The sequence below is a fragment of the Ovis aries genome, chromosome 14 (genome assembly GCF_016772045.2).
Source record: "Ovis aries strain OAR_USU_Benz2616 breed Rambouillet chromosome 14, ARS-UI_Ramb_v3.0, whole genome shotgun sequence".
Classification (NCBI taxonomy): Eukaryota; Metazoa; Chordata; class Mammalia; order Artiodactyla; family Bovidae; genus Ovis; species Ovis aries.
The window spans coordinates 2,377,926-2,392,412 of NC_056067.1; the positions used below are offsets into that span (position 1 = coordinate 2,377,926).

At 43.1% G+C, this 14,487-nt stretch overlaps 1 protein-coding gene across 21 annotated transcripts in view; it reads right to left on the minus strand.

The window, feature by feature from the left end:
* ADAT1 (adenosine deaminase tRNA specific 1) overlaps positions 1–14,487 on the minus strand; it is a 38,283-nt gene that overhangs the window by 10,781 nt on the left and 13,015 nt on the right. For 19 of the 21 annotated variants that reach the window (XR_006055896.2, XR_009596252.1, XR_009596251.1 and 16 more), the window contains 3 exons: positions 13,491–13,636; positions 12,876–12,975; positions 2,561–2,647 (listed from right to left, as the gene is read on the minus strand). Coding sequence is in view for 12 of the 21 variants with exons in the window: in XM_060398264.1 (XP_060254247.1) it covers positions 2,561–2,647; positions 12,876–12,975; positions 13,491–13,636 (333 nt within the window). In the remaining 9 variants the exon portion in view is untranslated. The remainder of the gene's footprint in view (positions 1–2,560; positions 2,648–12,875; positions 12,976–13,490; positions 13,637–14,487) is intronic. The other 2 variants (XM_042230753.2, XM_060398265.1) reach the window with 1 other exon arrangement.

The following is a 14,487-nucleotide window of genomic DNA, read 5'->3' on the forward strand; positions in this document are numbered from 1 at the left end:
AAGGGCTCTGTTAGCTGTCCTAGAGTGACTCAGCTCCTCCGGAGGAGATTCACCAGGAAGCAACACGGGGTTAAAACAGGGAAGAATAAACAGTGCTAGTCTGAGTCTGCTTGTTTCTTTTTTTTTTTGGGTCCTGGAATCAGATGAACAAGAATAACTGTATCTACCACTTGGTTTAAAGTTTTCTACACGGCTATAATCTTCACTGGTAGCATCGAGCCGTTAGACACTTCTCAAGTGCATTTTCCCAAAGTACCTTTCATCTTAGTCATATTCTCCTGTGTAATGAAAGCCAACACCCCTTCCCAAATCCTTCAGTGTCTCTGACTGCTGAAGAATGGCTAATGTGCTGAGCAATGTCTGTAACACTTAACACCCAGATAAAAAGATTTTCTTGAGACAAAGATTCTTTCCTTTGATCAAACTTGAGTCAGGCTTCTCAAAGTCCTCTTCTTGACCCAGCCCCGACCTTGAACTATGACCTTGTCATCTCATAGCTGAAGAAACTGAAACTCGCAGCTCACTGAGTCAGGTTTTACCCTGCTTCTACTCTTTTGTTCTTTGCAAAGATCTTAGGAGACCCCAGTTGTTTCTTCACTCACTACAGCACAGAGCCGAGTTGCTAATTGTAGCAGACACTGATTCTAGTCCTTTGATAAATTTCCCATAGCTTTTTGGTGGTTGATGGATGGGAGCTACATGCATGACAACATTAAACTTTACCTGAGCCCTCAGTTCCTAAAACAAGCGATGGTTAAGAAACGTCCCTCCTATATTTCTGTGTGTGGGAAACGGCAGACTGGAAAGAATCCCCTTTCTTCATGATTTAGACTCATGGATGCCCCCCTGGTTTACCTGTGACAAGGCCAGACACAGACCCTCCAAACACCTGTTTTTTGTCTCTTAATGATTAGCTGAACTGTTTGTACCCACTGACAAAATCTCATCAAAATGCCTGATAATTTGACCAAATATTAATTACCACTTGTGCGTCTCTTCCTTCTGCAGACCCCCAAACTTAGAGCCACTCTTTCTGAGGCAGCGTAGGCAGGTGTACCAGCCCTTTCTTTTAACAGCCCCTCCTGAGGACTGACACTTCCTATTCAGTGGTCCCGTCACACTGCCTGCTCACCTCACTCCCACATTTCCAGCTCTGACTTTGCTTAGACGAAACTTCTTCTTTGCCCCGCTCTTAGAGAGGCTCACAGAGCTTAAGACCGCGATGCTCTTGCTACTGCATCAGTCCTCCGCCTGCTGAAACAGGCCCTGTCTCTTACTGCAACAAAGCCTTCAAACGAAGTCTCTCCTCACCTAAGTCCACATTTGTTTTTAAGTCATAGAATGTATGCCAACCCACCCAGTTCCAATCTTGTTGATTTTTCCAGATAAGAAACAAGCAAACTGACCATGGATGGCTGGAGGGCATCGACACCAACTGCAGGATACATGATGCTGAAAACAGGCAGCAGCCTCTTCGTATGGAGTGTCTAGCTACTCCCTGGCTTCCCCACTGTTGTATAAAGAAGAATTTGGCTGGTCTTTGCTGCCAGTTCCTGGGAGGGAACCTCTAAACTTTCAGAACTTCCTTGATGATAGGAGTGTCTTTGTTATTAATGGTGGACCCCTTGGATCTCAACTTTTTGCTTAATGAGGTGACTCATGGTGGGCCCTAGATATAGTTTCAGGATGGGCTGGCTGTGGCTAAAAGATCAGCCATGAGATTAGAAAGCTGGGGCCCTGAGTCATCTGATATCTGACATCCTGGGGTGGGGAGAGGAGAAGGTGGAGATTGAGTTCAATCACGTCGTTCCTGGTCGGTGACAGACAGTGACATGCTGGGCGGGTGATGCATCCTGGGGACGCAGAAGTAGCAGGTTGGATACCTTTGCAGACCTTGCCCTATGTGTCCTTTCTTTTATCTGGTCCTTATTTGTATCTTTTACAATAAAAGGTGTTCAAAGTACGGTGCTTTCCAGAGTTCTGTGAGTTTTCCTAGTGAATTATTGAACCTGAGTGGGTAGTCGCAACCTCAGTGGCTTTGGGGCTCCCTAGAATGCGGCTGGTGTTACGAAGTGAGGTCAGTTTGTGGGCAGTGTGCCCTTACCCAGTGAGATTTGGCCTGACCCTTGTTAGCATCTGAATGCCACCCACCCACCTGCTCATGAAGTGGTTTTATAGTCTCTACATTCCTGTTTGGAAACTAATTTAAGTCCTCGAGCTTTAGTTCACAACCACTGATTGAACAAGAGAAAAAGAGAATAATATTCCCAACAGAACACACTGACACCTCAGCGCTCACATTCTCACAGTGCTCTCCATCTGGAGCTGGACTAAAGGAGGGCCTGGGACGGGCAGGCCCCAATTCTACCCGCAGGCTCTGTGACTCTGTCCCACCAACCATGCATCCATCACATCTCAGATCACACACGTCTGCAGCTGCGGCTCTGGGGACTGAAGAGCATGTGGTCAGTACTAAGTACTCACTGGCCGACTGAAACACCACTCCTGCCAAAACGTCCAGCCATTCATAAATATGAAAAATGTAGGTCAAAGGCATCACCTGAGTGAGTCTGGCCACTTGTCCTCTGAAATACTGCTTAGCAGCTTCTGGAATGATCTAAAGAGCTCTACTTTGCTGATTCGGGATCTGTTTGAAAAAAGACCAAGAGGATTTATTAAGTGTTTAGTATGCACCAGGCCACCATCAAAGATACTGGGCTTCACATGGTATCTTTCTAGGTCTGAATGTCCTGAGCCCCTGTCTTCACCAATGCTTGGCAAGAAAAGTCCAGAGAGTCTGATTAGGTTGAGACACAAAAATGATTCTCATTTCATAAACATTATCAGCAGTGAAATCATCAAGGTGACAGGCTGAAATGGGCTAAAGGCAGAGGGAATTACTAAATTCTGCCCCCAAGGATACCCATCAGCTGTTACTTGGCCACCATCTTTCAAGGGAGCTGGCCCCTTGGGTAGCACTGCTTACAAGACATTGAAAGGTTTGTTTCAGAGACTTGAGTGTTGCTCCCTATACGAACTGTGGTTATAAAGTCTATTCAGCCCAGGCACCGGAGGAAGATCTCTAGATTGCTCCTATGGGGATTACAGTCCTTGGGAGGTGAATCCTTCAGTTCTGAATCAAGCTTCATGATGGTCATAGTTTGAAGTAGTGAAGGAAGTCAGTGTGAATTCCTTACCAGTTACTTGGGTCTTCTTGGTTTTGCTCATTTGTAACAGCTGGGGCTGAGAGTATATGTGCCTCCTTCCTTTCCCTCATATACACAATTCATGGGCTTAGAAGCTGGGAAGCGTTGTGTGTGCCAACAAGGTATAGTCTTATTTTACATACCATATCCGTCTCCATCCTTGAAAATCATACCATCAGCTGAGACACTGAGGCCATTGCTGGCATATATGAAGCAGGGAACTGTACAGTCTGCTGAAAAGCTCCCTTGCCTGGCTGGGACCTAGCCTACTGGAGACATCACTGCTTAAAGGGGCATATGAGTCCCCACACGCCACTCTCTCTGGGCCTTATCTGTGTTAGAGTGGCTGCCGGCATTCAGGAACATAAGGCTGCTTTTTTTGTTTGTTTGTTTGCTTTTTGTTTTTGGCTGTGCTATGCTGTATAGCTTGTGGAGCAGCTCCCAGACCAAGGACTGAACCCAGGCCCACAGCAGTCAAGTGAAGTGAAAGTCGCTCAGCTGTGTCTGACTCTTTGCAACCCCATGGACTATACAGTCCATGGAATTCTCCAGGCCAGAATACTGGAGTGGGTAGCCTTTCCCTCCTCCAGGGGATCTTCCCAATCCAGGGACTGAACCCAGGTCTCCCGCATTGCAGGCGGATTCTTTACCAGCTGAGCCACAAGGGAAGCCAGAGTCCTAATCACCGGACCTCTAGGGAAGTAGGCTGCTTTAACATGAAAAAAAAAAAACAAAAAACAAAAACCACAACCAAAAAACTAATGGATCTCATTAACAGACCAAAGGAGAAAAGTACTTTGAGGAAAATATGTACAGAAAATGCATTTGTTATAATTCAACATCCATTGAGTGATATAAAACCTTTTAGCAAACTAGGACTAGGAAAGATAGTATTTAAATTCATAAAGGGTTTCTATAAAAATCCTACAGCTGATACATGTTCTTAAAATCAAGAATGATAGAGGGATACTTGCTATCACTGCTTTTATCCAACGTTATACAGAAGGTCTGGCTAGTAAGACAAGAAATAAAAGGAATAAAGATTGAAAAGCAAAAACTGAAGACATTATTTAGAGATGACTGTGATATTGTCACTTCTGGTTAGCACAGTAAGTGTGAAAAAAAATAAAAGAAAAGGAGTGGCAACTTGGAAAGGAAATACTATTTGCAAAAGATAGTCTACATTAAAAATTTTTTAAAGAATTAATACATATATCAGTAGAATAGTAAGAGTTAGCAATGTTGCTGGATGCATTTATTGTGAGAGAAATAAACAAAATAGAAATTGATTGCAGTAGCAATGACCAGAAAATGAAATAAAGGAAATGACTTAAATAGCATCAGTGGTAGCAATCTCTGAATGGTGATTCTTGCCTCCTGGCATTCAAGCCCTTATGCAATGCCACCCCACATAGAACAGGGCTGACACCACTAACCATTAGAAGATTGGGCTGGAGTGTGACTTCTGAGGCTACTCATAAAAGACTCTGTGGCTTCTGCCCTGCTCTCTTGGGATGCATCCTCTCAGTGCGGGGGGAACCAGCCATCATACTGTAAAGATGAATATCTGTAGCATCATGGAGAGACCCAGGTTGAGAGGAACTGAGGCCTCTTGCCAACAGCCAGCCAGCTCTGACCTGGCAGTCACACGAGAGAGCTACTGGAAACTGGATCCTCCAGCCTCAGTCAAGCTTCCGATGACTGCATTGCTGGCTGACGTAAGAGAGTGCGACCTCATGAGCCCCTGAGTCAGAATTATCCAGCTAAGCTCCTCCCAAATTCCTGAACCACAGAGACTGTAAAATGATGTTAAATGTTGTTTTCAGCCACTAAGGTGTTCTCCCCCACCCCGCCATGGGGTGAGGGTGTTATTTGTTATACAGCAACAGAAAACGAATACAACATCAAGAAATAAATCCAATAAAAGATGTGAAAAATCATAAAACTTTACTGAAATATATATAAGAAGACCTAAATAAGTGAACTTCAAAACTATTTTAGATTTGGGGCACAACTGCCAATTTGGCACCAGCATTATATATAGAGATAAACACCATATTCCTGGTTTGAAGACTTAACAATGAAAGATGTCAAATCTCCCCAAACTGATCTTTAGATTTAAAGTCTAAGAAAAGCTGAGACACTCTCGAAAGACAAAGCAAGGAGACTTTTCCCCTAACAGATATCATCTTATTATAAAGCTATGGTAATTAAGAGTATGGTTTTGGTGTAGGGAAAAACAGACCAATGGAATAGAACAGAATGCTCAGAAAGAGACATACATACATATACACATAAAATATTCTAAGTTTGATATGTATTCACTTAAAACATGGATTTCAATAAAATTACTATAAGTTTCTTTTTCTATAAAGAAAATAAAATGAGTTTCTCTGACAGGGAGCTTGTATTCTATGAGAGCCCCTTATACATAACCATGTATTGGGTCATGGTGGGTGTACCAGAAAGATGTCAGATAAGTGAAATTCCTGTAGCTCAAAGTGCTCATATTTTTTCCACTCAATAAGTGGGCTGGTAGACCTAATAAGGAGCTGGAGCTAAAGCTGCCATTAAGTAAGAACTGTCAGATTGAAATACCAATCCCCTGAAACTGAACTTAAATTACAGAATTAAAATACAGGGCAAGCGTGTATATGATTGCATTATAACTGAAAATTACTACTCAAGAACAAAATAATCTGTTCAATATTAGTGAAAATATATCCAAAGGGTGGTCACCAAAGGCAACTGTAATGTTAAATCTTTTATTCATCCAGTAGTCTAAGTGTGAATAATGCTGACTAATTCATACTGACTGATTAGACAATCAATAAATTACTTTTAGCCAAGCCTCACAGCTTCCCATAATACTTTGCCTGGTTCATTCACTGGCATACCAACTAGCTAGATCAACCTAACACTTAAAGACTTGTAAGAAACAATTATACGTGGATGCTTCGAACACGGATTTCAGGTGCTAACGTTATTCTTCTGTAACAGAACCAGGGCACTTTAGAGAGAAATGATTCTAGCAGCGAAGTGATGGTCCTGGAAAAATCTCATATAGGACAAAGAAATGAGGCCTGCTTTCTAGGCCTAAACATAAAAAGAGAGAGAATGAAGTCTATATAGCTTACAGAAACATATTAAGAGTAAAGCCAGAAGTTCGTGACCCTCAAAAAGGGGAAGATTTAGACTTTTTTTTCAGATAATTAGTACTGTATCATGGCTGGTTTCACCCAGTTAAAAACTAACATTATTTATGCTTTATTGCATGAATGCTTTCAGGTAGATAAGGTGATATGCTCACTTTTACCTAGAATCAAAGATTTCATTTCTAGATTTAAGAGTCTGCAACCGTTTTTGGTGACATGACCACATATTTTCAGGAAGTCTAGAGAGTCTTACAGAGCCAACATTTCCACTGCCCACATCACCCAGAATCAGCAAAAGAGGAATACAAAAAATAAGCTAATATCTTGTCCCAGATGCTCATGTTTCCCTTTGAAATACTGATAGGAGAGCCCATGAGATTTTTGCTAAAGCCCAGTGGCTGCTGATGTACAACTATGAAAGAACATCTGGCTACATAATTACAGAACATTAATGAAATATGTCAAGGAATTTCATTCACAAGAACAAGAAGCCTCAGCAATCAACCGTGCCATGCTCTGTAGTCCGGAGTAGGGATCCACTCAAGGTTCAGTAAAGAAACACATCGCTTAGACCTCGCAGGAAGGAGTCAGCTAGACTCTGTTTGCCACCGACACTGTGGTGAAACGCCAAGGCCTCTAGCATCACCGTGAGGAGCCACCAGTGACAGAGAGCTTAGCGGCTTTTTCAGAGCAGATCTGCAAATGCTTTCAACATTCTTCCCTCTGGGGTACCGAATGGTACTTTCTCTTATGAGTGCTTTTGGTCTAAGTCACCTCATGAGTAATGTTTAGGTGTTATATCTATAAAGATAAATTGGGAATCTCTCCTTTGCTGGAAAAGATCTCCTTCCAGAGAAATAAGACCTTTCTCAAGACTTGTTCAACAGCAGAACAGAGTGACTACACTAATAACTTCTCTGTCAAAGAGACTCACCTAACAATAACCATTAATGTCATCTGTGGAGCAAAACCATCTTGGTGACTGCTAGATGCTATGTTCCAATAAACCCTAGTTCCTTTTAGCAGTGAGGATTACTTTCTTAGATGTTAACGTCTCCCTGGTGAGGTGGTTAACGTTGCTGATTGGTACATCAAAGAGCTAGGAAAGCTATACATATATACATAATTTTTTTTGAAGATCACACATTCACATTCAACCTAGGCCCATCTTTATTCTAACACACTTAGACACACTGTTTCCTCTCTTATCCTTCTCTTTTATAATCCAGTGAGCCATGTAATGATCTCTGCAGGATGCTGTGGTGGCTCATGTGGGATGGAAAGAGGATACGCCTCTTCAGAGCAAAGAGAATTTAAAAGGATTTGCCACTTTGGGGCAAAGAGTAAAATTAAGCTTCTGGAAAATGCGGGTCCTTTATCTGACTCCTGTTATTATCTCGTTTGCAATAAACACGAAGGCTTAAATACTACCTTTTCAAGTGTTGGCTGGCCATCATAGAGATGGCCAACAAACACATGAAAAAATTGCTCAACATCATTAATTACTAGAGAGATGCAAATCAAAATTACAATGAGGTGTCACCTCCCACCAATCAGAGAGGCCATCATCAAAAAATCTACAAGCAATAAATGCTGGAGAGGATGTGGAAAAAAGGGAGCCCTCCTATACTCTTGGTGGGACGTAAACTGATACAGCCACTATGGAGAATAGTTTAGTCAAAAAACTGAAAGCAGGCCTACCATACGATCTAGCAATCCTGCTCCTGGGCATATAGCCAGAGAAAACCATAACTCAAAAAGACACACACACCCCAGTGCTCACTGCAGCACTATTCACAACAGCCAGGACGTGGAAGCACTCCAAACGTTCATCAGCAGAGGAATGGATGAAGATGTGGTAATATATATAAAGGAGTATTACTCAGCCATAAAAAGGAATGAAATGGTGCTATCTGCAGAGACATGGGTGGACTAAGAAACTGTCATACAGAGTGAAGTAAGTCAGAAAGAGAAAAACAAATATTGCATAATACTGCTTATATATGGAATCTGGAAGAATGGTACAGATGAGTTTATCTGCAAACCAGAAATAAAGACACAGATATAGAGAAAACAAACTTATGGATACCAAGAGGGGGAAGGGAGGAGTGGAATCAATTGGGAGACTGGGATTGGTGTATATACACTACTAGATATAAAAATGGAGAAGGAAATGCCAACCCACTCCAGCATTCTTGCCCGGGAAATCCCAAGGACAGAGGAGCCTGGTGGGCTACAGTCCATGGGGTCACAAAACAGTCAGACATGACTTAGCAGCTAAACAACAACAAATGTATAAAGCGGTGAGAACCTGCTGTCCAGCGCGGGGACCTTTCCTCAGCGCTCTGTGGCGACCTAAACGGGGAGGAAGTCTAAAAGAGAGGGAATACTTGCGTATCCATAACTGATTCACTTTGCTGCACAGCAGAAACAAACGCAACCTTGTAAGACAACTGTACTCCAATACAAATTAATTTTAAAAAGGTATAAAAATACTACCTTTGAGTATGGCACTAGAATTTTAAATGCTTCTAACATCCCAGTCTTGAGTTTGTATTCCAGATCATTCTAAAATGAGTCCCAGGAGGGTACTCAGGAATGAAAAGTGAGGAAACCCTCTCTCCCCTGCAGTGGTCAGTCTTTAGAATTAAAGCAACTGATTCTTTCGAACGTAACATGCAGCTTCATTTGATGACTGAAGGGGGCATCTATCTTAACAAGATGTCTACTGAAAGCCCTGCACCATGTTAGAGGCACTCTCTCTCAATTTTCACATTCCTGGGTGATAGATACTCGGAGTTACCCTTGTTTTACTGTTGGGGAAACTGGGGCTCAGAGAGGTAAAGTAATTTGCTCAATTACTAGGGGAAAGGAGCCTGGAATTAAACATCAGTCTCTTGAACTGCAGAGCTTCTGCTCTTTCCAGCACGAACTTCCTTCTGTATGAAGTCTGCCTTCTAAATGGAGAGACATCCACAATACGACAGAAGCTTCGGACTGCCTTCTCCAGTATCCTCGGCTTAGAGATACGAACATACTGAGGCCCTAACTCTGAGGCCTCAGTCTAATGAGGCCATATCTGTCTTAGAGATATGAACACACCGAGGTTCATACAGATATGAACACACTGAGACATTACTACACACTGAGACATCACTTTGCCAACAAAGGTCCGTCTAGTCAAGGCTATGGTTTTTCCAGTGGTCATGTATGGATGTCAGAGTTGGACCATAAAGAGAGCTGAGTGCTGAAGAATTGATGCTTTTGAACTATGGTGTTGGAGAAGGCTCTGGAGAGCCCCTTGGACTGCAAGGAGATCCAACCAGTCCATCCTAAAGGAGATCAGTCCTGAATATTCACTGGAAGGATACTGAAGCTGAAACTCCAATACTCTGGCCACCTGATGAGAACAACTGACTCACTGGAAAAGACCCTGATGCTGAGAAAGACTGAATGCAGGAGAAGGGGATGACAGAGGATGAGATGGTTGGATGGCATCACTGACTTGATGGACAAGAGTTTGAGCCAGCTCCGGGAGTTGGTGCAGGACAGAAAAGCCTGGCGTGCTGGAGTCCATGGGGTCACAAAGGGTCGGACAAGACTGAGCGACTGAACTGAACTGAGGCCCAGAGGGCTAACGGACTTGTCCAAAGACACCTGGGTAACTAGAGACAGAGCCAGGGTGAGAACAGGGGCATTCCCAATCACACAGAAAACAACAACATATTGGGACAAGTTGGAAAAGAGCACTTTAGGAATCTGGAGAAAAGATGGTAATTTTGAGCCAGAAAGCAGTGGTAAGGCAAGTTTTTAAGGTAAAAGATGGTATGGGTTCACAGTTAAGAGCATTTAGACCTCAGCAAAGCAACAAACTGAAGCCACAGGCAGGTGGGTGGGGCTAGCATGGGGTGCGGCTAGTCTGTCACTGCCTGCAAAGGCAGAAGTCAGCAGGAAGTGTGCTCCCTGTCCCTCCTGACCTGCTCTGCTCACACATCCTGGTCTGTGGTTAAGGGCTGATCCCCTGAGAGATGCAGACCTTGGCCTGAAGCTGGGAGGTCCTTGAGAAAAACTGCAAAAAAATCTCTATCCCTAAAAACAAAACAACAACAAAAATTTTGTAAATACTACTTGATTCAATAGCTTAGGCCACTAAGAGACAGGCCAGATCTCTTGAACAGGAGTCTGAAGCCTTGTTAGTGTTTGTGAAGAAAAATACTTTTTTTTTTTTTTTTAAGTCTGAAAGGATGTAAGTTGTTATTATTGTTTCCGTTGAGGGAGACAAATGAGCATGTCAAAAAGAAAAGAAACAAGTCCACCTGTGAACTTTCATTACAATACAACTCCTTATAAGGGGCATAAAAAAGACATGGAAGAGCCACTTAAAGTGAAAAGAACTACTTTCAAACTGTGGGAGTCTGACAACAGTCGTTCAGCAGCAGCTCAGTCCAGACGGACAGAAAGACCTTGCTGGAGAGGCTACTAGCCCACAGCCTCGTGCACCCCTGGGTTACTGCACACCCTCTGTGGTTCACTGGGAGTGAAAAGCAGAGTGTCCAAGATGAACAGTTAACAAAAGAAGAACCAATAAGGCAAGATACATGAACCTCCAAACACACAGGCATGATACCCAAGTCTCATGTCCAGCAGAGCACATGCTCCACATGTCAACAAAAGTCGATTTGAAGATGCAAAGTCTTGTATTTATGGCACTCTTCTTGCCAGTCTAATCACTGTGAAGCTTCATAAATGGTTCTTGGGTTCCAGCCTTGTTCTACTAAACCAGAATTTCTTGTGGTAAGACCCAAGAAAGTGTTCTTTTCAAAATTTTCCAGGGCAAAGAAGAAGGCTGAAGAATTGATGCTTTCAGACTGTGGTGTTAGAGATGACTCCTGAGAGTCCCCTGGACTGCAAGGAGATCCAACCAGTCAATCCTAAAAAAATCAACCCTGAATATTCACTGGAAGGACTGCTACTGAAGCTGAAGCTCCAATACTTTGGCCACCTGATGGGAAAAGCTGATTCACTGGAAACAACCCTGGTGCTGGGAAAGATAGAAGGCAGGAGGAGAAGGGGATGACAGAGGATGAGATGGATGGATGGCATCACCGACTTGATGGACACGACTTTGAGCAAGCTCTGGGAGATGATGAAGGACAGGGAAGCCAGGCGTGCTACAGTCCATGGCGTTGCAAAGAGTCAGACACGACTGAGCAACTGAACAACAAGAGGAAAGAATAGCCTTTCCAAGAAATGATGCTGGGACAAGGACATCCACATACAAAAGAATAAAGGTGGATTCCTACCTCATACCTTATAAAAACGAAATCAGAATAGATTAAAGTCCTAAACATAAAAGCAAAAGCTATGAGAAGAAAATACAAGGTAAATATCTGTGGCCTTGGATTAGACTACAGATTTTTACATATGACACTAAAAGCGCAAACCATGAAATAAAAAAATAGATAAGATGGACTTCCTCAAGATAGAAAACTTTTCTGCTTTAAAGTACACTTTAAAAAAAACAAAAGACAATCCACAGAATTAGAGAAAATATTTGAAATATATATCTGATAAAGGGTTCATACCCAGAATATACAAGGAAATCTTGCAAATGAACAATAAAAAGATGAACTGATTTTAAAAGTGGGCAAAAGATCTGAATAGATATTTCTTTAAAGAAGATATACAGTTGGTTATACAGGAAAAGATGCTCATCATTAGTTACTAGAGAAATGCAAATCAAATCCACAATGAAACAGAACTTCACATTCAATGGTTACAATAAAAGACAGATAAAAACAAGTGTTGGAAAGGATGTGGGATAAATGAAATTCTCATAGACTGCTGATGGAAATCTAAAATGTTGCAGCTATTATGTAAAACAGTCTGGCAGTTCCTCAAAAGTTAAACATAAAGTTATCCCATGACCCAGCAATCCCACTCCAAGTATACGCAAGAGAATTGAAAACAAATGTCCACCCAAAAGCTTGCATTCTGAATATTCAGAGCAGAGTTATTATTCATATACCCCCAAAGTAAAATAACCATCAATGAACCAGATTAAAAACCTGGTATACCCAGGGAACTCCCTGGTGGTCTGGCGGTTGGGACTCTGCACTTTCATTACAGGGGCAAGGGTTTGATCCCCAGTCAGGGAACTGAGATCTTACAAGTTGTGCAGCCCAAAAATAAAAATTAAAAACACCAGCGCCCCCTCTAAACTGGTGTCTCCGTATGACGGAATAAGGGAATGAAGGCGTGACACGTGATACGACACGGATGAAGCCTGAAAACCTCATGTTAAGCGAAAGAAGCCGCATACTGTATGATTTTGTGCAGAGAAACGTCTAGTACAGGTAAATCCATAAAAACAGAAAGTAGACCTGCGGGCCCCAAGGGCGACAGAACGGGAGGGCGGGGACTGCTCGTGGGTGTGGGGGTGGAAATGTGCTGGAATCGGAGGGTGGTGAGGTGTGAACACACTGCCACCACCGCCTGCCCCAGTATTCTGTACCTGGCCTGGAGGCGTCCGATTCCTTTCTTTGTTGTCCCCTGGGGAAATCCATTGGCGGTGACATCCAGGGGCTGCTCAGGCACTGCACTCCAGCTGATGGCTAGGAAAAGGTACGATTCTGGGGTTAAAGGTGTTCAGTTTTCCGTAAATGTCAGAGGTATTTCAGTAAGAATATTTCCTACCGCTGCAGACCCATGACAGTTGGATATGATGTCAGAGACAGTGGCTGTCACTCTGACGCCTGCCCTCCGGAGTACAAGAGTATGAAGTAGCTCATGATTCTCCATCATCATCACCATCAGGGCTGACAATCGTTAAAACACTTACTGTATGCTGGACATGCAGCACATGCATGAAAAAAATCTCTCATTTATTCCTCATAACAACCCTGACAAATAAATGACAAATTCTTATCTGAAGATGAAGAAACTGAGGCTAAGAGAGAACAAGTTGCCCAGGGTCACACAGCACGATCCTGACCCACTGTGGGTGTCTCCTGAGCCCATGTTATTGACAACTTGTGTGGGAAAGTGCTACCCCAGGCTGGGAGGATGGAGAGTCTCCCAGGCCACTCTACAGCCTGGGGACAGTGCAAGTGGAACCTGGACCCCTCACCTGCCCCACAAGGAACAAGTCGGCCTGGGCTGTCAGCCTTTCTCGTCTGCACTGCACAGCGGCTCTGTCCAAACAGTAAATCTGACTGCTGTATTTTCACTTCTTGAACTCCAAAGCCTTCTGGTAGAGCTGAGACGTTCTGACACCTAAATGTGAGGGAAAATGCATGAAATTTGGCTCACTCCTCGATAGAGAGAATATCTAGGGCTGAGCACCACATCACCCCCACGTCTCAGCAAGAGGCCAAAGCTTTAGAAGGTGTGTGCATCTGTGTATTTCTTTACGGGGATGGTATAGGCAGTACTGGCAGAACAGAACCTAGAGCCTCCGAGCCTTACGAGTGAGGGAAAGCCACTTCCGTCACTGAAGTGAAGCTATGAGCTTAGCACCGTCCCTCAGGGGCTTCAGCAGCACCAGACTCTACTCCTGGTAATGGGTTTGATAGATTTGAAGACGTTAAGCAAAAATATTAACCTGTTGGCAGTAGCTTCCTAAGGAGTCATTCAAATATACCAGAAACCGTAATTATTCTGTAATATAAAACTTCACTTTTTTCTATTTTACACAAAGTAGATGCCAGCATGAAGTGGGTCTAGAGCTGAGTAGACAGCAACTTATAGTCTCAGAATCAAGAAAACATGGAAAACAGAGAAAATGCCTCGGGCACCGTGCCTAGGATTGCCTTTTTCCCCCTTAGCATCTTTATTGGTATAAGTTTATATACCATAAAACTCACCCATTTCAAGTTATAATTCAGTGCTTTTGGTCACAGAGTTGTGCAGCAAGCACCAAAATCCAACATTTCCATCAGCCCGAGAGAAATCCGTCACTCCCTAACAGCAGCAACTCCCTGTCTCCTTCTCCAGCCCCTGGCACCCATGAATGTACCTTCTCTGGATTTGCCTACTTCGGACATTTCAGTCCATGAAATCATATGTGTGGCTTCTTCCACTTGGCATAAGGTTTTCAAGGTTCATCCCTGCTGTGACATGTATCA